The sequence below is a fragment of the Anolis carolinensis genome, chromosome 2 (assembly GCF_035594765.1).
Source record: "Anolis carolinensis isolate JA03-04 chromosome 2, rAnoCar3.1.pri, whole genome shotgun sequence".
Lineage (NCBI taxonomy): Eukaryota > Metazoa > Chordata > Lepidosauria > Squamata > Dactyloidae > Anolis > Anolis carolinensis.
The window spans coordinates 32,189,514-32,216,107 of record NC_085842.1 but is presented as its reverse complement, the minus strand read 5'-3'; the positions used below and the strand labels follow the sequence as shown (position 1 = coordinate 32,216,107).

The following is a 26,594-nucleotide window of genomic DNA, read 5'->3' as shown; positions in this document are numbered from 1 at the left end:
TATGGGAGTTCTTGTCTAGTCACCCCATTTTGAAGCTAGCTTTGAATTGCATTGAATGGTCAGTGTAGATGGGGTATCAGAACCTCTAGTTTAGGCACGTGCAAACTTGGGCTCTCCAGGTGTTTTGGACTTTAACTCTCACAATTCCTAACAGCCTCGGGGCCCTTCCTTTTCCATTTCAGCTGCTTAAGCGGCTGAGGGGGGAAAGGAGGGGGCCCGAGGCTGTTAGGAATTATGAGAGTTAAAGTCCAAAACACCTGGGCCCAAGTTTGCACGTGTCTGCTCTAATCTATATAAATAAAAATGTAATGTCTGTTTGTGCGGACCTCATATCTCCCAAACTCAAAATTTATACGCAATGTAGCATTCAAACTGATGAGTGTTTTAAGGTACTGTATTTACATACCTACTATCACAAACCTGTCACACCTGAGACAGGTAAAACCAGGCTCTTAGCAACGGCCAATCAGTCTCCTCCTCTCTTAGCAACCGTCATACCAGATAGCTCCTCCCTTAGCAACAGCGCTAGCAATGGCCAAACAGTCTCCTCCCTTTAGCAACCGGCATGGGCGGGGCCACAAGGGACGGCTAAGCCTGCCTACTCGCCACTCAGTTCAACGCCCAGATGTTTTACCATCCTTTGGGAGGCTAATCTTTATATATGTATGGAATGTCCAGGGTGGGAGAAAGAACTCTCTTTCTGCTTGAGCCAAGTGTGAATGTTGCAATTGGCCAGGTTTATTAGCATTGAATAGCCTTGTAGCTTCAAAATCTGTCTTCTTCCTGCCTGGGGGAATCCTTTGTTGAGAGGTGTTAGCTGGCCCTGATTGTTCCATGTCTGGAATTCCTCTGGTTATTTTTGAGTGGTTTTCATAGAATCATAGAATAGTAGAGTTGGAAGAGACCTCATGGGCCGTCCAGTCCAACCCCCTGCCAAGAAGCAGGAAATCGCATTCAAAGCACCCCCGACAGATGGCCATCCAGCCTCTGCTTAAAAGCCTCCAAAGAAGGAGCCTCCACCACAGCCCGGGGGAGAGAGTTCCACTGCCGAACAGCCCTCACAGTGAGGAAATTCTTCCTGATGTTTTCTTTATTTACTGTCCTGATTTTAGAGAATTTTTAATATTGGTAGCTAGATTTTCAATAATAGGGAGGAGGAGGCATTGGGGTTGCTCCCTGGGAGGGGCCTATGGCCTCTCCCAGCAGGAAACTGACAGGGGGCGTGGCCAATGAGGAAGCCACACCCCCTGTCATTCTCCCCATGGGGAGGGCAGAGAAAGAAAGAGATCTACTGTAAATCCATCCATCTATCTACCTATGTTTATACTCAGAGGCAATCTTAAGAATTTTATGGTTTACATCAGGACACGGATTGCTTATCCCATGGACAGCAATATGTTCCATGTTCCAGAGTCACCAAACCAGACAATCTCTATATCTGCACAGACAATGGAACTACCACAAGTATTGTCTACCCACAAGCATTTTGAAATCACATATATCTGAAACCTACTCTTTCTCTGTCCTTTCGTTCCCATTGAACCAGACTGGGCCATAGCAACGCGTGGCCGGGAACAGCTAGTTTCTATATAAAGATTGGGAAGAGGGACTTAATAGTCGCTCGAGGGCAGTGGGTGTTCTGCATGCCCTTTTGTCTCTCTAAGCCTCAGTTTCCTTACAGGGGGTGAATGCTAGAGAGCGGCTGGTGAAAGTGCATTGATCTGCAGGGAATCTTTATTTCTTTCACTGCTGCTTCCGTTTCCTTCCCAGCCACCTCCGCATGTGTCTGTGCCAGGAAAATGTCAGCAACCAGCAGGGAGGGGAGCTGGTGACATACACCACCCCCTCCCTGTTTCCCCAGAGCTGGGAAAAGAGCCGAGGACTTCGCAGTACCCCCCTCACCCCACCCCCTGCAAAAGAAGGCACACACATACTATCAGCTGGGCTCCCTTTCCCGCAGATTCAGGAATCCTGGCTCCCGGTGTCCTCTTCTCGGCCAAAAACCTGCTTCCTCCACATCTCAGAACAGGGAATAGAATTGAGCCAAAGCAACTACAGGCAGTCCCCAGGTTACAAACATCCAAATGACTCATAGTTAACAATGGGGGTGAGACAACAGGAAGTGAGAGAAATCTACTCCTCCTCAGAAGGGAAATTCACCCTTGAAAGAGTTATCATGGGGAAAGGGGATCTCATCTGAGGCTTTATCACCAATCCTTGTTTCCACAACAAGCCAAGTTCTTCAAAATCCAATTATCACAGGGACATAAAGTGGGGTGAAATCTTCACAGAATCATAGAGTGATCGAGTTGGAAGAGACCTCATGGGCCATCCAGTCCAAACCCTTGCCAAGAAGCAGAAAAATCTCATTCAAAGCATCCCCCACAGATAGCCACCCAGCCTCTGTTTAAAAGCCTCCAAAGAAGAAGCCTCCACCACACTCCGGGACAGAGAGTTCCACTGCTGAACAGCTCTCACAGTTAGTAAGTTCTTCCTAATGTTCAGGCAAAATCTGCTTTCCTGTAGTTTGAAGCCATTGCTCTGTGTTTTGGTCTCCAGGGCAGCAGAAAACAAGCTTGCTCCCTCCTCCCTATGACTTCCCCTCACATATTTATACATGGCCTTCATCATGCCTCCTCTCAGCCTTCTCTTCTGCAGGCTAAACATGCCCAGCTCTTCAAACCGCTCCTCATAGGGCTTGTTTTCCATACCCTTGATCATTCTAGTCACCCTCCTCTGGACACATTCCAGCTTGTCAAGATCTTCCTTAAGTTGAGGTGCCCAGAGGGAGATGTCAACAAAGCTTTTGTATATGTACATGCACATGGAGTTACATTTTAAAATGTGCCTGTTCTGACTTACATACAAATCCAACTTCAGAACAAACCTACAGAACCTATCTTGTTTGTAACTTCGGGACTGCCCGTATTCTCAATTTCTTTGGTCCCTTTACCTGATTTAGGGTTCCTTTTGGTCAGCTGGAATTCAGAGGCATGATGCTCATCCTAGGGTATATCTACACTGTAGAATGAATGCTGTTTGACACCACTTGAAATGCCATGGATCAGTTCTATGGAATCATGGGAGCTGTCATTTTTCAAGATATTTAGCCTTCTTTGCTAAATAGCGCTGGTGCCTAACCAAATTATAATTCTGGGGATTCCATAGCATTTAACCATGGCAATTAAAGTAGTCTCAAGGTACATTCATTCTGCAGTATAGATGCACCCTAGATCAACCTTCCTAAACCTGGGACTCACCAGATGTGCTATAGGAGCTATATGTTCCATTATCCTAAGTCATAATAGCCATTCCTGCCTAGGAAAAGTTGGGGAAGGCTGCTTTAAGTGGAGATTCCTCTGTATGTAGGCTTTGGATTCCTTTGTTCCTTCCATGATGGCTGTGACCTCTTCCTTTTTGTTAGTCCTTGCCATTGCATCCTTGTCTCATTGCTCTCTGGACCTCTCAGAATGTGTCCTGGCTAGTCTTTTTTCTAGTCTTAAATGTTTTGATAAGTCCTGTTTCCCTTTTCTCTCCATACTTGCTCTGCATCTTTGCCTCGATTCTCCTTCTTGTCTGCTTTCCTGTTCCGTTTGTTGTTGCTGTTGCTGTTGCTGTTGTTGCTCTTGTTTGTGCCTTCAGGATGTTTCTGACAAATGGTTATTCTAAGGCAGTGGTTCCCAACCTATGGTCCGTGGACCACCAGTGGTCCCCAAGAACTAAAATACAGTCTGCTGTCTCACTGTTATTACACTGTTGCAATGAAGGTGACTGGTCCCGCAAAACCCTCTTATAATGCCAAGGCAACAGGGATGTTGGGAGTGAAGAGGCTGACTACCCACAAAAGCTTGACAACAAGCCTCCTGAGTGCTGCTTCTCCTCCTCCTTCCCTCCCCCTGAGCGGAGCCATTCCATGTGGTGCCTGGAAGCAGGGCGCCTTGGTGTCTTTGTTTTTAGGCCTGTTCCTGGGGTTATTTGGGGTGCTGATTCAGAAAATTGCATTGGTTAGACCACATCAGCTCTAGATTATTAAATATGGTTTTCTGTGGGAAAGCAGATGATGACTATTGGATGGCATATGTTCTTTATTAGAAACCCTAAATAACCAAACCGGGGGGAAAAAACTAATTCATAGTGCTTTTGGTACTAATGTTGAAGAGTGGTCTCTGGTCAAAGTGGTCCCTGGTCAAAGTGGTCCCTTGTCAAGTGGTACCTGGTCTAAAAAAGGTTGGGAACCACTGCTCTAAGGCAAGCCTATCACAGTGTTTTCTAGGGCTAAGGGTGTATAACTCGCCCAGGGTCACCCAGTACATTTCCCTGGCCGACCAAAATCAAACTCTCATCTCTGGAGTCATACCAACCCTCAAACCACTACATAACGTTGACTGAATGATTCCATAAAGGTCCTGCCATCTCCTCTATCTCCTTTCTCCATCTTTTGTCTCCCAACCTCATTTGTGTCCCTTCATCACCTTTTCATTCAGCCTTGCTCTTCAATGTACCTCCATCACTCAATCTGTATCCTCACCCTAGCTCTGCTTCATTATCTCTTCATCGCCTCATGTCTTATCTCTGCACTTTCTCCATCCTTCCCACCATTATCCCCACCACCAATTTCTCCCAGGCTTCTCCACCCACTTTTTCTCCATTCAACCATCCATCTTTGTCTCCTTTTCCATTATTCTTCCTTGTCTGCTCACTTTCTTGTCTCCACTTTTCCTCACTGTTCTACAGACACTAACTCTTTGTACAAACATTTTTCTCCTCTCATTTAGTTAGCATTCTTTTCTCTCTTAGATAATGCTTCCAGCTTTCTTATTTATCACCTTTCCTCCCCACGTTTCCCATACTTTTCATCCTCCTGGCCTCTATCAACACACCTGTCGGGAAGTACAGTATAAAAGCAGTGTTAAACTGCATTAATTCCACAGGTAGATGCACCTTATGTCTCCCAAGTGCTTCATGCCTGCTTGCCACCCATCTCTCTCTCCTTATCATCCCTGGTTGCCTCTCACTCACCCTTTTCCTTATCTCCAATTCTTCAGCCTGTTTCTCCCATTCCTCTTCTCTATCACCTCATATGCCCTTCTCAGTGCTTCATGGCTGATCCACTTTGCCTTCTCTCTTCAGTCCTCCATTCCCCTTTAGTCATCTCCACACCTCAATCCCCCACTTTTCCCCCTTTCAGACCCTCATCTTTCCTCCAACTCCAGTTCCCTTTCCATCAGCCCATCACTTTTCCCTTTCCTCCCCCCTCCCAACTTTCTCTGTCTTTTAAGTATTTGCAGCTCTAAAGGTCTTTATCCAGCCCTGCCACCTTTCCTTCCCTCATCTTCCCTTCTCCATGAGTGCCTCTACACCACAGTTTGACACCATTTTAACTGACATGGCTTCATGCTATGGAGTCATGGAAGTGATAGTTTGACAAGGTTGTTGTCAGATAATGTTGCTGCCTCACCAAATTACAACTTCTAGGACTCCAGAGCACTGAGCTGTGGCAGTGAAAATTGTGTCATTTTCAATGTGCTGTCAAAGCTTTCATGGCCAGAATCACTGGGTTGCTGTGAGTTTTCCAGGCTGTATGGCCATGTTTCAGAAACATTCTCTCCTGATGTTTTGCCCGCATCTATAGCAGGCACCCTCAGAGGTTGTGACGTCTGTTGGAAAGTAGGCAAGTGGGGTTTATATATCTGTGGAATAATGTCCAGGTTGGGAGAAAGAACTCTTGTATTTCTCCCAACCAGATGTGGTTGAGGCAGATGTGGATGTTACAATTGGCCAGCTTGTTTAGCATTAAATATCCTTGCAATTTCAAAGCCTGGCTGCTTCCTGCCAGAGGGAATCCTTTGCTGGGAGATGTTAACTGGCCCGGATTATTTTTTGTCTAGAATTCCCCAGTTTTTTTAGTGTTGTTCTTTATTTTCTGTCCTGATTTGAAAGTTTTTTAAATACTGGTAGCCAGATTTGGTTCATTTTCATGGTTTCCTCTTTCTGTTGAAATTGTCCACATACTTGTGAATTTCAATGGCTTCTTTGTGTAGGTTGTTAGAGTGGTCCAGCATTTCTATGTTCTCAAATAATATACTGTGTCCAAGTGCTCTGCTATGGCTGACTTCTCTGGTTTAGTCAGTTTAAGCTTTGAAATTGCAAAGCTATCCAATGCTAATCAAGCTAGACGATTGCAATATTCACATTTGCCTCAGGCAGACAAGAGTTCTTTCTCCCACCCTGAACATTCCACAGATATATAAACCCCACTTGCCTAGTTGCAATACCTCACAACCTCTGAGGATACCTGCAACAGATGTGGGCAAAACCTAAGAAGAGAGTACTTCTGGAACATGGCCATACAGCCTGGAAAATGCACTGCAGCCCGGTGCCACTTTCATTCCACTCTGTGGCCACTCCAGGCTTTCTCCTCTAATACTGCAGGCATACCCTCTTCCTTAAAAACAACTGTCTCTAGCCATTACTGAAAAAGTTCCCATAATACTTTGCTGAGATATTGTAATGTGATTCAGAGAATTGTGAAGGAACAAAAATAAGACTCAACGCACATCTCCACTGTAGAGTTAGTGCACTTTGACATCACTTCGACTGCCTTGGCTCAATGCTGTGGAATGGTTGAAACTGTAGTTTGATAATAAAAAACACTCTTTGGCAGAGAAGTCGAAAGGAGTTTGCAAGACTGCAACTCCTAGGATTCCATAGCATTGTGCCATGGCAGGGAGAGTGGTGCCAAATTGCATCAATCCTTGTACGTAAAAGCACCCTGGGCACTCTTTGGCAGAGAAGGCTAAAGACCTTGTAAACCTACAATATCTCCAGGTTGTAACACTGAGCCCTGGTAGTTAAATGTTATATTAATCCTACTGTGTACTCTTAAGGCAGAGGAGACTTATTATTATTATTATTATTATTATTATTATTATTATTATTGACACAACAACATAGTATGACACAGCAAACAAGATAGATATGCTGGATTTTGTGTCACAAAATTATTATTATTATTATTATTATTATTATTATTGCTTTCGGGAAGTGAGGCACACATTGAGTTTGGGTATCTGAGCTAGGATGATTGGTACACAGATTTCTGTGCAAGCTGGGACCCCAATGTCATGGAAGTATATTGCTTCCACCTAGGCTTAGTGTAAGGCATTTGGGAATGGGTAGATAGAGGAGGGAGAAACAGTGAGGGAACCCTCTCATTTTATCTCTATGGAACTCTAATAACACAATTTTGACATGAGAAGCCTGGCTGCTTTCTGCCTGGAAGGCTATTCAGTGCTAATCAAGGTAGCCAATTGCAATATTCACACTTGCCTCAACAGGCAAGAGTTCTTTTTTCCCAATCTGGACTTTCCACAGATATATAAACCCCACTTGCCTAGTTTCCAACAGACCTCACAACCTCTGAGGATGCCTGCCATAGATGTGGGTGAAACGTCAGGAGATAATGCTTTTGGAACATGGCCATACAGCCCGGAAAACTCACAGCAACCCAGTGAGTCCAGCTGAGGAAAGCCTTCGACAACACAGAGATCAATATGTTCATAGAAGCAGTTATTTCCATTTACTAAACTCTTCAGCCAACTTTATAATTGTACTTTTTACTCACCTATCCTCGAAGCTCGCTCAAGGTGGGTTACAGCATAGTTATGACACATAAACATTGTAAAGATTGTCGAAGGCTTTCATGGCTGGACTCACTGTTGGAAACTAGGCAAGATGGGTTTATATATCTGTGGAATGTCCAGGGTGGGAGAAAGAACTCTTGCCTGTTTGAGGCAAGTGTGAATGTTGCAATTGGCTGGCTTGATTAGCATTGAATAGCCTTGCAGTTTCAAAGCCTGGCTGTTTCCTGCCTGGGAAAATCCTTTGTTGGGAGATGTTAATTGGTCCTGACTGGTTCTTCTCTGGAATTCCCCTGTCTTCTGAGTGTTATTCTTTATTTACTGTCCTCACAGAGGAATTCCAGACAGGAAACAATCAGGGCCAGTTAACACTTCCCAACAAAGGAAGCAGAATCATGTTCCAGTATCATTCTCTCCAGACATCTATGGCAGGCATCCTCAGAAATTATGAGGTTTGCTGGAAACTAGGCAAGTGGGATTTATATATCAGTGGAATCTCCTGGGTGGGAGTCTGTTTGAGGCAAGTGTGAATGTTGCAACTGGCCACCTTGATTAGCATTGCATAGCCTTCCAGGCAGGAAACAGAATCGTGTTCCAGTATCATTCTCTCCTGACGTTTCGCCCACATCTATGGCAGGCATCCTCAGAAATTATGAGGTCAGCTGGAAACTAGGCAAGTGGGGTTTATATATCAGTGGAATCTCCTGGGTGGGAGTCAGTTTGAGGCAAGTGTGAATGTTGCAATTGGCCACCTTGATTAGCATTGCATAGCCTTCCAGGCAGGAAACAGAATCATGTTCCAGTAGCCTTCTCTCCTGACGTTTCGCCTGCACCTGTGGCAAGACCTCTGAACAAACCTTGTCATAGGTGCAGGCGAAACGTCAGGAGAGAATGCTTCTGGAACATGGCCAGACAGCCCAAAAAAACCTCCCAGCAACCCATTGTAAAGATTCTATAGAAAGACCTCGTGCAGCTACAACTCCCCTTAGCATCCCATTAGCATTGAGCCAAGGCAGTGAAAGAGAAGCCTTGCCATAGGTGCAGGAGAAACGTCAGGAGAGAATGCTTCTGGAACATGGCCAGATAGCCCAAAAAAACTCCCAGCAACCAATTGTAAAGATTTTATATAAAGACCTCGTGCAGCTACAACTCCCCTTAGCATCCCATTAGCATTGAGCCAGGGCAGTGAAAGAGAAGCCTTGTCATAGGTGCAGGAGAAACGTCAGGAGAGAATGCTTCTGGAACATGGCCAGACAGCCCAAAAAAAAACCTCCCAGCAACCCATTGTAAAGATTCTATAGAAAGACCTCGTGCAGCTACAACTCCCCTTAGCATCCCATTAGCATTGAGCCAGGGCAGTGCCAGGGAAGCCAAAAAGGCTTCTCTTTCCCTGCCTTCCTCCCCTCCGTTGGACTCCTCATTGCGATTCCCTGCGCGCCCTGGACGGCGGCGGCGGCGGCTCACCAGCCCCCTCCCCTCCTCGCCTCCTTCTCTCTCCGTCTCTCTCTCTCTTTTTCTTTCCCTCCCTCCCTCCCTCCCTCCTTCTCCCCCTTCCCCTCCCCGTTGGCTGGCTCACTGCAGCAGCATCACTAGCAGCAGCAGCAGCAGCAGAGCCATGGAGGAGCCGGCCCTGCCTCCTCCTGCTTCTTCTTTCCCTCTGCCTCTTCCTCTGCTTCTGCCTCTGCCCTGACCCTGCGGCCCGTCCAGCCAGCATGGCCTTCCCCGGCGGCGGTGGCGGCGGTCCCCCGGCCGCTCTGCTGGTGCTGACGGGCTGGCTCTTCTTGCTCTCTCCCCCGCTGGGCGCAGGCAAGAAGCGGCTCCACATCGGCGCCCTCTTCCCCATGACCGGCGGCTGGCCCGGGGGACAAGCCTGCCTGCCCTCCGCCCAGATGGCCCTCGAGGACGTCAACAGCCGCAGGGACATCCTGCCCGACTACGAGCTCCGCCTCGACCACCGCGACAGCGAGGTGAGACCTTCCTCCTTCCACCCTGGGCCCCTCTCCCGGCTCTTGTCCCTCGGAGGGTCGGGGATTGGGGTGCCCACTGTCATCACCGGGAGAGGTGCTCACCAAGGGCTGAGAGAGTGTGGCATTTGTCCAGGTGAGGACAAGCCTGTTCTTACCAAGGTTTTCTAGGACTGAGAGAGTGTGGGATTTGTCCAGGTGTTCTTACCATCTGTCCCTGTTGGGGTTTGGTTCTCAGAGTTGGGATGCTTCCTTGGGAAAGGGTTTTCTGGGGCTGAGAGAAAGTGACTTGCCCATTGGTATTGGAGGGATGTCACTGTGTCTTTCAAACTGCATCTCCCTTCCTGTCATACGCATCCTTCTCATGTCGAGGGTGCTTTGAATGTGATTTTCCTGCTTCTTGGCCGGGGGTCGGACTGGATGGCCCACAAGGTCTCATCCAATTCTATGTTTCTATGATTCTAGTGTTTGGCAGCCAGAACCTGTGAGCAAATACACCGGTACTATTATTGTGGAGCCTCCGGTGGCCAAGGGGATAAAAGCCTTGTGACTTAAAGGTTGGGTTGCTGACCTGAAGGCTGCCAAGTTCGAATCCCACCCGGGGAGAACGTGGATGAGCTCCCTCTATCAGCTCCAGCTCCATGAGGGGACATGAGAGAAGCCTCCCACAAGGATGGTAAAACATCAAAACATCCAGGCATCCCCTGGGCAACGTCCTTGCAGACGGCCAATTCTCTCACTCCAGAAGCAACTCCAGTTGCTCCTGAGACGGAAAAAAAAATTGGCCTCATAGGGACACTTCAGGGCCCCAGTGGCAAAGTGTGTTAAAGCACTGAGCTGCTGAACTTGTGGACCAAAAGGTCCCAGGTTCAAATCCCAGGAGCAGAATGAGCGCCCGCTGTTAGTCCCAGCTCCTGCCAATCTAGCAGTTTGAAAACATGCAAATGTGAGTAGATCAATAGGTACCGCTCGGGCAGGAAGGTAACGGCGCTCCATGCAGTTATGCCAGCCACATGACCTTGGGGGTGTCTATGGACAATGCCGGCTCTTCGGCTTAGAAATGGAGATGAGCACCAACCCCCAGAGTCGGTCACGACTGGACTTAACGTCAGGGGAAAACCTTTACCTTTACCTAGGGGACACTTCTGAAGACATTTAGAGGTGTCCCTATGAGGCCAAGAGTGATCCCCAAGCAGACAATTTACCATTGCCATTGTGAGTCTGTATAGACCAGGGGTCCCCAAACTTTTGAAGCAGAGGGCCGGTCCACAATCCTTCAGACTGTTGAGGGGCCGAATTATCATTGGAAAAAGACAAAGCCAATTCCTATGCATACTGCACATGTCTTATTTGTAGTGCAACAACAACAACAATGAAAAAACAATACAATATTTAAAAATGAAAACAATTTTAACCAACATAAACCTATCAGGATTTCAGTGGAAAGTGTGGGCCTGCTACTGGCCAATGAGATAGTCAAGTTAATTAGGATTGTTGTTGTTGTTGTTGTTGTGTGCCTTCAAGTCATTTCAGACTTTGGCCGAGCCTAAGTCTAAAATTAATTATTTATTTACTGCATTTATTTACTACATTTATATCCCACCCTTCTCACCCCAAAGGGGACTCAGAGCAGCTGTATGTACATACAATATATTATATTATTACCATAACACAATATTAGCATTATATATTACTATACTGAACTATACCACTATACTATTATATAATATGTAATATATAACATATAATTAATATTATTATATGGTATTACTATTCGTATTATATTGTATGACATAATATTATATGTATATACAATATATTATATTATTAAGATTGATATAAAATATTATATTATAAAACTGAGGGCGGGGGCCAGGTAAATGACCTTGGAGGGCCGCATCCGGCCCCCGGGCCTTAGTTTGGGGACCCCTGGTATAGACCATAAGACCATAAGGGCCATCCAGTCCATGCAGGAACACAAAATCACAGCATTTCCAACAGATGACCATCCAGTCTCTGCTTGAAAAACTCCAATGTAGGACACTCCTTCAGACTTTTCAGCAGTGCATCCCACCCTCAAACAAGAAGATCTTCCTAATGTTTTGGTAGCATCTCTTTTCCTAGAGCTTCAATCCATCTCTTCATGTCCTGGCCCTTAGAGCAGCAGAAAACAAGCCTGCTCCATCTTCAATAGTATGGAGAATTACCACTGGACAGGGATGTTTTGTGGGATGAATAATTCTACACATTGTGATCATGGGTAAAGATGTATTCACCTTGGGAAGGTTATTTTCACAGCTGTGTTTTCTAGGGCTGAGAGAGTGTGACTCGCCCATTGGGGTTTGTCCAGGTTTTTTTTTTGGGGGGGGGGCTGTTCTTAGCATCTGTCTCTGTTAAGGTTTGCTTATTTTGGAGATTTCATGGTCGGGATGCTTCCTTGTGAAAGGGTTTTCTGGGGCTGAGAGAGAGTGACTCGCCTAGAGGGACCCAGTGGGATTTGTCCACCAATCGGGTGGGTCCTCCGTTCCAAGGACTTTCTACCTTTTGTCATTTTTGATGCTGGTTTTCTTGGAGGATGGGTGATTTCGGATGCTTCTCACCCATTGGGTGCAGATCACTAGGAGAGAAGATGTCCTTCATCATTCGGTGAGGGTATCCTCACCATTATTTGCTTTGCTTTTCTTTTGTGCCTTCAAGACTTTCTCAATTTATCACTATCCAAAGCTTTTCTTTGGGTTTTCTAGAGCTGAGAAAGTGTGACTCCCTTAGTTGCCACCCAGGGGGTTTTGTCTGGGGCTTAAAGGTCTTTCCACCATCTGCTGTGATTGAAACTGGTTTTCTTAGAGGTTGGGGAAAGGGGATACCCCCATTATAGAAGGAAGGGAGAAATGATGACACCATGTGTTGTCAAAGGCTTTCATGGCTGGAATCACTGGGTTGCTGTGAGTTTTCCGGCTGTATGGCCATGTTAAAGAAGCATTTTCTCCTGACATTTCATCTGCATCTATGGCAGGCATCTTCAGAGGCTGTGAGGTATATTGGAAACTAGGCAAGGGAGGTTTATACATCTACGGAAGGTCCACGGTGGGAGAAAGAACTCTTGTCTGTTGGAGAAAGTGTGAAGGTTGCAGTTAATCGCCTTGATTAGCATTGAAATCCTTGCAGCTTCAAAGCCTGACTGATTCCTGCCTCGGGGGTGTTTGCTGGCCCTGATTGTTTCCTGTCTGGAATTCTCCTGTTTCCTGAGTGTTGTTCTTTATTTACTGTCCTGATTTTAGGGGTTTTTTAATACTGGTAGCAAGATTTTGTTTATTTTCATGGTTTCCTCCTTTCTATTGAAATTGTCCACATGCATGTGGATTTCATTGGCTTCTCTGTGTAGTCTGACATGGTGGTTGTTATTGTGGTCCAGCATTTCTGTGTTCTCAAATAATATGCTGTGTCCAGGTTGGCTCGTCAAATGCTCTGCTATGGCTGACTTCTCTGCATACAAACCTACAAACTATCTACAGACCCACTAAGAAAATCAAGCAAATGCTACATTCAGCAAAGGACAATAGGGATCCTCTCACCTCTGCAGAAGTCTACCGTATACCATGCAGCTGTGGACAAGTCTACAGAGGGACCACCAAACACAGCATTCCCCGGACACGAATCAAGAACATGAAAGGCACTGCAGACTAATTCAACCAGAGAAGTCAGCCATAGTAAAGCACTTGAGAAACCAACCTGGACACAGCATATTATTTGAGAACACAGAAATGCTGGACCAATCCAACAACCACCGTGTCAGACTACACAAAGAAGTCGTTGAAATCCACAAGCATGTGGACAATTTCAACAGAAAGGAGAAAACCATGAAAATGAACAAAATCTGGCTACCAGTATTAAAATCAGGACAGTAAATAAAGAACAACACTCAGAAAACAATCAGGGCAAGCTAATACCTAAAGAAAGATTTCCCCCAGGCAGTAATCAGCCAGGCGTTGAATCTGCAAGGCCATTCGGTGCTAATCAAGGTGGCCAATTCCTACATTCACACTTGCCTCAAACAGACAAGAGTTCGTTCTCCCAGCCTGGACTTTCCATAGATATATAAACCCCTCTTGCCTAGTTTCCAACAGACCTCACAAGCTCTGAGGATGCCTTCCATAGATGTGAGCGAAGCGTCAGGGATAATGCTTATGAAACATGGCCATACAGCCCAGAAAACTCACAACAACCTGGTGACCCCACGATTTGCTGTTTTTTGTGCCTTCAATTTCTTTCCAAATTATGGCTATCCAGAGGTTTTCTGGGGATGAAGGAGTGTGACTCGCTCAGGGTCACCTAGTGGGTTCCCATCATTGCGAGAGGGGATCCTAAGGTAGTCACAAGATTTTTGTCTGGGCCTGAGAGAGTGTGACATACTCAGGGCCACCCAATAGTTTTTGTGGCAAATGGGGTGAGTGGGCATAAAGGTCATTCCACCATTTGTTGTTGTTGGCATTGTTTTTCTTGGAGGTTGGGAACTGGGGATACCCTGCACCATTGGGAAAAGGAATCCCAAGGTTTCCACAAGGTTTTTTGTGGCTGAGAGAGTGTGACTAGTCCAGTCAGCCAGGGTTTTTTCTCCAGGTCAGGTCAAAACGACTGATGCCACAGGCTGGGGCTCAAAGGTCTTCCCAGCTTCTGGTGCTGTTAAAACTAATTTTCTTGGAGGTCAATGAGGGAGATGCTCTGTCATTGCAAAATGCAATATATCTTGATATGATGCCAAATGAATGTGAATGTACATTGTAGTTGTTTCTTAAATTTGCTTATTTTATAATGCTTATATTTATTATTGATGTATTCTGATTGTTGTTTATATAACTTTAATATGTTGTAAGTTGCTTTGGGACCTGTGAGGGAGAAAAGCAGGATATAAGTAAAGATTTATTGTTGTTATTATTACTATTCGTATTATTATTAATCCCCCATCATTTATTGTGGTCTGCATTCAAGACCCAAAGATTTTGACAAGGTTTTCTAGGGAGGAAAGAATGTGACTTGCCCAGGATCACCCAGTAGATTTTGTGGCTGATGGGGTGGACTGGGGCTCCAAGGTCTTCCCACCTTCTGTCACTGTTGACCAGTTTGCTTGGAAGTTGTGCAGTGGAGATGCCCCCATCATTTGGAGAGTGTATCACCCTATCATTTGTTATTGTGTGCCTCCAAGACATTTCTGACTTACATCAATCCAAACATTATCACAGTGTTTTCTGGGGTTGAGAGAGTGTGACTTGCCCAGGGTCACCCAGTGTGTTTGGTCGGGTTGGGGAATAAGGAGGCTGATAGTGTGGTCCAGGGCTCCAAGGTCTTCCCATTTTCTGTGCTGTTGAAACTGATTTTATTAGAGGCTACCCCCAACATTCTCTAGAGCCTGCATGGCCATTTATCGGGAGTGCTTTGATTGTGTTTTCCTGCATAGCAGAATGGGGTTAGACTGGATGGCCCTTGGGGTCTCTTCCAGTTCTAGGATTCTGTGATTCATTCAGAGAAGGAGTCTGGTTATTTGCTGTTGTGTGCCATCAAGACCTTTCTGACTTATGGAGACCCCAAGGTTTTCACAGGATTTTCCAGGGCTGAGAGAGTGTGACTTGCTCAGAGTGAACCAGTGGAGTTTTGTACCCAAGTGTGGAAGTCTTCTCCATGTCAAGTTGAGCAGATCTGTGTTGGGTGACAGTTCTGCCTCATGGCTAAGTGCATCTCAGAAGAGGAGAAGTGAGCCTTCCTAGGCATGAACGTATGGGCATCACACATTTAGGGTTGTTTTTGAGGTCTCCTGTATATGTTCTGCCCACTTCTACTGACACAAAATACAGGGTTGCACTAGTTAAGGTTGCCTATATGAGGAAAGTTGCTCTTTCTAGTTAGGAGACCACAGGAAGAAGGAATAGATAAGAGTGGAAAAAACAACCTTGAAAGTAGATGAGGGTGGCAAGCGAGGGTGAAGGTTCACTGATCAGGACAACATTCAAGAAGAGTGGAAGATTGAAGAGTGAGGAAAGGGACTGAACTAGGTGAATCACTAAGGCCCCCAAGAAGTGAGAGATGGGAAATTTGAGGACTCTGTTCTCTACCCTGCTTCTCCCTTTTCACCTTGCTATCACGTTGGGCCATAACAGTCTCTCATATACATCCTTTGCAGCCCTGTCAGCTGTCAGGACAGCACAGCCAAACTCTCTGGATGCCAAAGGGAGTCAAGTCGTGAGGAACTTCATAGGGAGGTGATGCCACAGAGATGTGTCAGAGACGATGGAGAAGAGTGCCTTGTCATAGAGAGGGGTTGCAGGGGGGGCTTTGAGGGAGTACTGTGCTCTGACACAGCAGCAAGGTGAAAAGGAGGTTTGGGATGCCAAATTGGGGAGAGTATGGGAGACACGATCAGAAGTGGGGTTGATAAGGAGGCTCTGTTTGTGTGGTGTGAAATCAAGAGTCCTGTTGAGACAGACATGGAAATGATCTGTATGTATTGAGAGACTTGCTGGCAGGGAGAACAAATGTCCAGAGGAGGAAGGGAGCACATAAGAGAGAAAAGTATTCAGGGTCAGTCCTCTATCAAATGTGCAGAAGATTGTGCCTGCAGGGATAGAACTATCTGGGAAGAGCTGGGTGATTAATGATAGTGAAGTTTAGAGTGAAGTCAATAGTGATAGGCTCAGGGCTGTTTAAGCTGGGCATTTGTCCTGTCACTGAGCTAAAAGCCAAGTTAAGTTGAATGGCTCAGTGTTTGTTGACAGGACTATTGTAGGAGTGCCTTTCACCTCTTCTTTTCAAGTTCTACAGGTTGTTTGGGAACTATCCCCCAAAGCAAACTTTCATCAGTAAACTCATGTTTCTTTTTCAATTTACAGGTGGATTTTGTTTGTTTCTGCAGTTGGGTGGGTATAATCAGGAGAAGATAGTCTTTCTTGGCTATGGTATAGCCATTCTGTAACAGCCACAAAACTGATTTGAGGTGGAACCAAAGGTGCTCTCTGCCCTAGTTAGGCTGGCCTTAACTATTGTTTATATTGCTCAGAACTTGGAAGAGTTCTACCACTGGTGAGTTGTAGATAGCTTGACTTAGACACTTAGACGATCCGTTCCTCAGCTTTTGTGCGGATCACAATATTTTGATATTGAGATGTTATGGGATAGCTTGAGTATGTCATTAAAAACTTCTTCTTAAAAGTTACTTTTTAACAATTACTGTTTATTTCTGGGGCAAACCCCAACTGGCAGTATGAAGCAGTCAAGAATTACTATGGATTTTTAGTAAGAAAATGTTTTTAAAATAGAGCATGATACCGACCTAGGGTAAAACCTGTGCGCCAGCTGCGCCCGTACCTTGGGAAGCTGGACTTGGCCATGGTGGTCGATGCTCTTGTTACATCCCGATTAGACTACTGCAATGCACTCTACGTGGGGCTGCCTTTGAAGACTGTTCGGAAGCTTCAGTTAGTCCAATGGGAGGCAGCCAGGAGTGGCGTACAGGGAGTGTACTATTCCTCTGTTACGTCAGCTCCATTGGCTGCTGATTAGCTACCGAGCATGATTCAAAGTGCTGGCTTTAGCCTATAAAGCTCTAAACGGTTCCAGCCCAACTTATTGTCCGAACGTGTCTCCCGCTATGACCTACCACATAATTTAAGATCTTCAGGGGAGGCCCTGCTCTCGGTCCCGCCAGCCTCACTGGTGCGGCTGGCAGGGACAAGAGACAGGGCCTTCTCAGTGGTGGCTCCTTGGCTGTGGAACTCCTTCTCTAGTGACATCCGGCAGGCTCCATCCCTTTTGAGTTTTAGAAAGAAAGTGAAGACCTGGCTATGCGAGCAAGCGTTCAAAGAATAAGTTTTGTTGGCTTCAACTCGGTCTGGACTAAGGTTTATGTACAAGGTTTTGTGGATGAATGGCTCAAGTGTGTTGTCGAAGGCTTTCATGGCCGGGATCACAGGGTTGTTGTATGTCTTTCAGGCTGTGTGGCTCAAGTATTTTCTATTGTTTTAAATCTGTATTTAACTGCTTATGCTTTATTCTTTTGTACTGTTGCATATTGGCATCAAATTCTGCCAGTTTTGTAAGCCGCCCTGAGGGATAGAAATGATGGAAATAAATAAATAAATAAATATACACTGCAATGTAGAATGTATGCAGTTTGACACCACTTTTACTGCCATGGCTCAATGTTGTAGAATCCTGGTAGCTGTTGTTTTACAATATCTTTGGTCTTCTCTGCCAAATAATACTGGTCTCTTACCAAACTACAACTCCCAGGATTCCATATCATTGAATCCTGGCAGTTCAACTGCATTCATTCTATAGTATAGATGCATTACTAGTGGTGGGGAAAGAATAAGTTTGTATCATTGTAAATGTGACACAGGATAGGATGAGGTAGATGGTTGTGCCTTTGTCTTGATGGATGGCTAGGCATTGCTAGAGCCATGAAGCATGCTTCTGGGGTTGAGTCCTGAGTGGACATAATTGAATGCTGTGCTGGGAGCTCCTGTGTGGGGAGGTGGACAGTGGAAAGCCCAGATTCTCTCTTTTCTTCATGGAAATACGTTATAAATGGAATTTTGAATCAATGGGCAAGAATTTACATTTGTTTATGTGATTGGGGTTGTGATGTGGGAGGAGAAGTGTTGAAAAAATGAGGAATAATGTGAGAAGGGTGCAAAATTCAGAACCTTTCCATGAGCTGCACAACCTCTGAATCAAGCTGAACAGGGTATCCTCTAGCTTGTCTGGGTTCTGCCCAAATTCAACACCCCTCCCAGAGTTCAGATATGTCCAGCTACAGATATGGATGAGCAGCAAAGTATTCTCCTTGAAAACCCGCCAGCCTCTTCCATCGTGCCCTCAAATTCCCAGCTCCTGATGTTAATTTAGTTGTTCATCAGCAGGCTGAACACCAAGTGCAGGGTAGAAGGAGGATTCACTCTCCTTCCCCACCAGAGTATGGACTGTCTCTGCTGATATTCTAAGTTACACCGCTCTGCAGAACAAGGAATGTGTTATTTAGATTACCATGGAATAGAACATTGCTAAAAATAAAGATTTTGTTTTTTTAAAAAGGAGACCAAAGTTCTGTTAGACTTGATTCCACAGACAAACAGTGTGGCATCAGTGTGCATCCACATTTTATCATATACTCCCCCATCCCTTTTTGCATTTCTCCTTTGTACGTACAGTATATACACATCTTCATTCTCTCAGCACCAGTATATATGCTTTGGACCTGACATACTCTTTATATATTAATCACAATTGTTTTCACGTATGTCTTAATACCCTTAAGGCACCAGATCTCATCTGATCTTGGAAGCTCAGCAGGGACAGCCCTGGTTTGTACATGAATGGAGGCTGATGTGTTTAGGCTGTATTTCAGAGGAAGAAACCGACAAAACCATCTCTGAGTATTCCTTGCCTAAGATACTACTGAAATTCATGGGGTCACCCTAAGATGACAGGCAACTTGAAGGCACCTGCACACACAAGGGTTGTAATTGTTGTATGTTTTCCGGGCTGTATGGCCATGTTCCAGAAGTATTCTCTCCTGACGTTTCACCCACATCTATGCCTGCCATAGATGTGGGCGAAACATCAGGAGAGAATACTTCTGGAACATGGCCATACAGCCCGGAAAACATACAACAACCCTGTGATCCCAGCCATGAAAGCCTTCGACAACACAATGGTTGTAATGCCCTAAAGCAGGCATGGGCAAACTTCAGCCTTCGAGGTGTTTTGGATTTCAACTCGCACAATTCTTAACAGCCGGTAGGCCATTAGGGATTGTGGAAGTTGAAGTCTAAAACACCTGGAGGGCTGAAGTTTGCCCATGCCTGGCCTAAAGGCATCAGATCCCATTTGATCTTAGAAGCTGATCAGAGTAAGGCTAAAGAACACTAGGCTATATTTCAGAGGAAGGAAATGGCAACCCAGTCTACCAGGGTCTTGCTCAGTTCTGCTGCCATATTCTCTGTGCTGGCTTCAGACTTGGAACATCATTTGACTCTTCATGGCTGATTACCAAACTTTCCTCAGGAAGAGGCACTTGAGTTAAGGTCAGAACAGTACTCACTCCATGGCTTAAGCTTTCTAGGACATCCTTATCCAGCCAAGTATTGCTTGGGACCAAAGCCATATAACACTCCTAGCTTTCATTGCCAGTGCTGGAAATCCAATTGAAGTGGAGCTCCAAATCTCATAAGTTGCAGTAATTAGACTCTGTGTTGTCTCCCCAAACTGGGGACTCGAATCTAAGAACCTGCCCCATTATTTTAATCAATGCATTTGATGGACCCTTTCCCTTTCTTCTCTCAGTAGCTTGCGCTTATGGATTAGTTGCGTTGCCTCTGGCTTGTTCATGAGGTGTGTGCATGTTTTCCAAAAATACCCATATTGCAGCACCCTCGGGCTTGCAGTTCATGCTTTGCAGTCGCTGCTGAAGCTACCGCCTGCCCTGTAGCCCCTCTTTCTGACTTGAGCAAAGTGAAACACCCCTAAACATCTCTCTGCAAACCCCTCCACCAAACATGCATGCCTTCCCACTCTCTGTCTGGCGATTCCTACGCTTGGCATATTCCTTCCATGTTCCCGGTAAACCACGGGCGTACGCTGTAACTCGCACCAGCGTTCCCATTGCAACATCCCCATGAATTAACAGCTTCTATTTATTCATCTGTCATGCCCTATGCTCTGTTTTGCAGCCAGGGTTTCCATAAATACTTCCCTGACCAACCTCTGTTTGGCCTTTTACTTCTCTCTAATCATAAGGTCCATATCCATTCCTCCATCCTTGTCCTCTATCCCATGTCCTGCATAATATGTATATTCCCCCTGTTCCCATCTTCTTCTCCATCTTCTCCCTTTCACCCCCCTCTTCTTCCAAGTCATCCCCAAACCCTCCTGCGTTGCCTTTGTGTGTATACCCCCCCCCCCCCCAATTGAAGTCCCGCTCCCTGGCGCTGACAGGTTGCCGTGGCAGCGCCTGCCGATGGGGTTGCCATAGAAACTGATCCTCTTTCCCGGGCGGCGATGCCCTGAATAATTCATCATCCCCTTGCGGTGGAGGCGCACAGCCAGGAGCAGGATGGAGGGCGGCGGGGCTGAGAAAGAAGTTGCAAGTGGGATGGTTAACATGTTTGTCCGTAGGGAGACACAACAGGGCCGGGGTTAAATGGGGAAAAGGTAGAGGGTAAAGAAGAAGGAGAAGGCAAGCGAGGGAGGCATCTGTTGCACCTTTAGTCCTTCAGGATGGAGTGGGACAAGGTAGCAAGTCAGTTGGCTTCTATATGGACACCAGCACTCTGACCAACTCCGTGGAAAGCATCAAATCCACTTTCCTGCTTCTCTGCTTTTACCCACTGTATCCACCCTTCTCCCCCATGGTGCTTTCTCTGTTAATTGAAGAAAAGAAGAGCCATGATGAATTGGGCTCAGGGACTATGTAGCCCAGCAGTCTGTTCACCCAGGGCCAATCAGTGATGGGCCTCTTGGAAGCCCGCCCAAAGCACATAAGGGCAATTGCACCATCCATCTCTTATTTGTCAGCACATGACACACAGAGGCATATTGCCCTTGATTTGTTGTTGTTAATTACTTTAGAGTGGACTACAACTTATGGCCATGTTATGAATGAGAGACCTCTAAATCTCCCTGTCCTCAACTGCCCAACTCAGGTTGTGCCAACTCAGGTCCATTGCATCCCAGACTGAGTCTATCCAGATGTAATACGGTCTTCTTTTTTTCCAACTGCCATCCACCTTACCAAGCATCATTGTCTTTTCTAGTGAGCCACCTGTTCTCATGATATGGCCAAAGTATGACAGCCACAGCTTAGTTATCTTGGCTTCTAGGGTGAGTCCAAGTCTATTTGCTTTAGGACCGATTTTTTTTGTGTTTAGCAGTCCATGATATCTACAGAACTACTCCATCATATATCACACATATGTGCATACATATATAAATATATATATAGAGAGAGAGAGCTTTGTATAGCATAGGGAAGGGTTAACACCTCTGTGGTGTTTGTTTTGTGTCTGTGCCCCTGTTCAGAACATTTCACCTCACTTTCTGTCCCTGTGATAATTGGATTTTGAAAAACTTGGCTTGTCGTGAAAACAAGGATTGGTGAGAAAGCTTCAGTGGGGACCCCTTTTCCCCAAGATAATTCTTTTAGGTGTGGATTTCTCTCCAAGGGGTAGATTTCTCTCATTTCCTTTGTCTCAGACTCGTTCATAACTATGAGTCATTTGTAACTCAGGGACTGCCTGTATAGAGATGGAAAATACAATGATGACCCACCCTATGTTTAGTATGATATTCAGTGATATATTTTCATCATAGCTGCCCTTCCAAATCTTCTTCTGATTTTTTGACTGCAGTCTCCACTCTGATTGATTATGCTGAGGTATGAAAAACCTTGAACTATTTCAAAATCTTCATCATCTACTTGAAACTTATGTAAAATTAAATATAGTTACGTAAAGCTATGTCCTTCATACTTGTGATGATATATACCATCAATGTGACCAGTACCCAATGAGGTGCCAAATCTCTATGAATCTACTTTATCCTTCTTTAAAGTCATAGCCACATCTTATGGTAGTTATTTCCATGGTTTAAGCAGCATGCAAAAAATGGCTTCTTTTTATCTGCCCAAAATCTCTCACCAGTTAGATTTGGTCCATGACCTCACATTCTAGAATGGTGAGAGATAGAAAGATAAAGGTTTATTCTTTTTTTCGCCAAACTGGGTAAATTTTTACACTTTGCTCACCTAAAGTGCACCAAGTGTGCACTTTCCTTGTAGGGCAGTTGTTTTGGTCCTTTGATAATTTTAGCTGCCCTTTTCTGCACTGCAAGTACCTTAATCTCTGGTCATCATAAGCTTGCAGGGTTTATGAGAGTTGTAGTCCAATACATCTAGAGAGTGCTAAGTAAGGGAAGCCTGCTCTCTTGCAGTTTCAGTGTAAAATCAGTTTATAAGGGCACAAGGAAAGGTGAAGTATCTCATAATTCTCTGCTTGTGGAAGAGTAAGGCATATAGAGGCAATCTGGTTGATCAAACACTATGAAGAAGAGTGCTAGACTAGATCTACCCTTTGATGGTTTATTTACTAATAAAAATACATCCTTAATGACCCTCATGTTTACTTTTTCTCCATTTTATCTTGCACAGTGGTAACATGGGATATAGTCAAGTCCCTCAAAGACGTCTGTGCTTATACCCATTCAAAGCCCTGGCAAGGATCCAAATGTTGTTTATCTCTCAGACTCTACTAGGAGATGCCCAGAATTCAGAGTGAGACTGTCCATATGAGTCTCTACATGACATTTCTCCTTAAAGTCTTCCCTCCCTGTTCATCAAGCTAGAATCCTACATGATGCAATGCTTTGAGTGTTGAACTAAGGGGTTCAAATCCCTCGCTGGCCAAGGAAATGCAATTGGTGACAATCAGCAAGACACACTATCTGTGAAGCAGAGGAAGGTGAAAGCAATTCCCTTCTGAACAAACCTTGCAAAGAAAACTCTGTGATAGATTCCCCTTAGGGTTGCCATAAGTCAGAAGCGACTTCAAGGCACATAACAACAACTATTCATCAAGTTGCCTCCTTTATCCACACCACCAGTTTTAGTAGCAAATCCCTTTTCATGCTTGCTGAAGTTCGACAGTCGACTCACTCCTTCCTAGTGTCAACTTTACATATTAAGCAGTAATCTGCCTGTTTCTGTCTATCCTGTAGACCACAATTAAACTGTAGCTGGCTTGAAAATAAATAAGAGGTTGGGGCAGTTTCTATAACCTTTTTCTCGTAGTCTCCTGCTGTTTTTCTTTTCTTCTGAGCTATGACTGAGGAGTATGCAAGAGTATGTGCATGCTATGGACACGTTACTATTTTCATGACAGGACTTCCCTCTCTTTACCCCACCTGCAGTGTGAACCTGGAGTGGCCACCAAATTCCTCTATGAGCTGCTCTACAATGACCCCATCAAGATCATCCTTATGCCAGGGTGCAGCAGCGTTTCCACTCTGGTCGCTGAGGCAGCGCGCATGTGGAACCTCATTGTGGTGAGCACGCTTCATCGTTGTGTATATTGCATGCACTTTGACCCTGGGCATTATGGGATAGGCAGGTGTCCATTTAAACTAGGATATAGCCCAACAGTCTGAAACATATGAAGAGAATGCCTCTGAGCACTTCTCTCAATGGTGAGTTAAATCAGTGCGCTCACCATATATCTAAGATTAGGGGATAAGGAATTTAGATGAAGCCATGGTGTCTCCACAGCAGCATCTCTAGAAGTCAGTCGGAGGCTATTATATAAAAGATAGACTAGACCTTTGATCGATCTCCTAGTGCCTATTCTGTTTGGTACTGGTTCTGAAGTAGGCTGTTAATACAGCAGGTAGGATAAGAAAGGCTTTGGTGTTGCAGACAGCTTGAAAAAGGTCTTTTTTTGACTAGTTTAGACAGGAGGATTCTAAGATTTATCAACCTCTGGCACAGAGCCAGGTTTCTGTGCTTGTGTGAAATGTGGGTATAGGTGGGACAGATGGGAAGTCTTGACCCCATAATTAGTTGAGGTCAACTTTGGCCACTCAGCCCTTTTTCTTGCTTATCTGTGCCTCTGTGCTTTTTTTCAGCTGTCCTACGGCTCCAGCTCTCCTGCGTTATCCAACCGGCAGCGTTTCCCCACTTTCTTCCGCACGCACCCCTCGGCCACGCTGCACAACCCCACTCGTGTGCAGCTCTTCAAGAAGTGGGGTTGGAAGAAGATTGCTACCATACAGCAGACTACAGAGGTGTTCACCTCGGTATGGATCCCTGACCCTCAAAGTCCACCCCACGCTTTCAGACATCCTGTGATTCCCAGAGCATTAACCTGTTCATGATGGCAGTCCTCTCCCTTGTGTAGGCCACAAGACTGAGAAATTGCCCTTGCAATCTGTATAAAAGCCAATCCATAGAGTTCCATCAATTTAAGCATTGACTTTAGAACAGGGTCAATGACCCAGGCTTCTCATTAGAGTCTATAGGACAAAACGATGGCTGCAGTCTGTCACACAGAGCATATATAATTCTGATTTATGCTGAGCTAGATGGTTGATTCTTCTGTCTCAAGAGTGGGAATCAGGGTTGCTGCTGAATTGCAGCTCCCAGAATTCCTCACATTTGGCATTTCTGGCTAAGGCTACTGTGGCTTGCATTCCAAGAACATTGGATTGACAGCATGATTCCTCCCCCACCCAAAAAAACCCCTGGTTTATGTGCTAATGCTTAATTTGTGTGACACTAGTCCTCTGGGATCTCAAGCAGAATCTTTCTCCGATGCTTGCTCATTTGAACTGGAAATGCTGGGAACTGAAGCTGATATGCAAAGCATGTGCTCAGTCACTGAACTTCACTGTAACTCCCCATATAGAAGAGGGCAAGCATATCCCATCTTGCAGATAATGGAGTCACTGGAGGAAAGAGAAGGTTTACTCATGACAACTACACTGTCTTTAAGTGCATTGCTTGATTTTTTTCTTTCTCTCTCTGTATGGATGCATGGTTGCTATTCTTGTCTATGGGGGAAAGTAACATACATCTCTTGGAGACATAGCGGCAGGGAAGGCAAAACCTCCCACCTAATCTTAAGACTGTGGCCATCACAGAGAAACACATCAAACACGTTCTATATTCTTTGAAAAACAGTCAGTCCTCTGTATCCACATATTCTGTAGTCACAATCCAAAGCTTGGAAATAATCAAAAAGCAAATGTTGATTTTGCCATTTTATACAAAGGACACAGTTTTACTATGGCATTATGTATGATGAGACTTGAGCATCCTCAGATTTTGGTATCTATAAGAGGTGGTGGAACCAAATGAATAGCAAAGGCCCACTGTATACCAGCACACACATTCCAGCATGACTCAGAGTCTGCTTGTCACTAACAATCAGTAATATTGCTGGGTTGCTGTGAGTTTTCTGGGCTGTATGGCCATGCTCCAGAAGCATTCTCTCCTGACATTTCACCCAGATCTATGGCAGGCATCCTCAGAGGTTGTGAGATCTATTGGAAACTAGGTTAGTGGGGTTTATATATCTGTGGAAGGTCCAGGGTGTCTGTTTGGAGCAACTGTGAATGATGAAACTGACCAGCTTGGTTAGCATTGAATGGCCCTGTAGCTTCAAAGCCCGGCTGCTTCCTGCCTGGGGGGATCCTTTGTTGGGAAGTGTTAGCTTTGATTGTTTCTTGTCTGGAATTCCCCTGTTTTTTTAGTGTTGCTCTTTATTTTCTGTCCTGATTTTAGAGTTTTTACTACTGGTAGCCAGATTTTGTTCATTTTCGTGGTTTTCTCCTTTCTGTTGAAATTGTCCACATACTTGTGGATGGCAATGGCTTCTCTATGTAATATTGTTTGTTTTACAGTGCACTTTCATAATCCTTCATTTCAATTCCTTAGAAAGGTCCCTTTCTAAAGTAAAAGATCAGCTCACATAGTATATAGCAGCCTTCAACCTCCAGATAATCTCAACACTTACTGTATCAAAAAACCCCCCGAAAAAACCTTCAACTAGCCTGTCCTCGTGATATCAGAAGAAAAAAATAAATGACCAAACTAGTTCTCTAAAGTTTGATAAGAAGAAAGTGAACTCAGAAGAGCTCTTAGTAGATCAATGCCCTTCCACACAGCTCTATAAAATCCACAATGAACTGGATTATATGGCAGTATGGACTCAGATAATCCAGTTCAAAGCAAGATATTGTGGATTATCTGCCTTGATTCTCAGGATTACAGTATATGGCTGTGTGGAAGGGCCCCAAAAGGGAGTCACCAGTGTATCATTGCTCTTTCCTTGATTTGTCCCTTGATTTGGATGTTGTTCCTGTCCCTTTTCTTCTTACTCCGAGCCAATATGTTCTCTCATTTTATTACGGAATCTGTACCAGAATGTTCCAAATTTGTGTCAACCCAGCTCTG

At 45.1% G+C, this 26,594-nt stretch overlaps 1 protein-coding gene across 1 annotated transcript in view; it reads left to right on the top strand.

Moving 5' to 3' along the window:
• The window catches only part of gabbr1 (gamma-aminobutyric acid type B receptor subunit 1), a 317,954-nt gene that overhangs the window by 248,264 nt on the left and 43,096 nt on the right, over positions 1–26,594 (top strand). Inside the window, exons 7-9 of the mRNA XM_016991794.2 lie at positions 9,447–9,607; positions 23,555–23,689; positions 24,266–24,436. Of these exons, the coding sequence (XP_016847283.1) occupies positions 9,447–9,607; positions 23,555–23,689; positions 24,266–24,436 (467 nt within the window). The remainder of the gene's footprint in view (positions 1–9,446; positions 9,608–23,554; positions 23,690–24,265; positions 24,437–26,594) is intronic.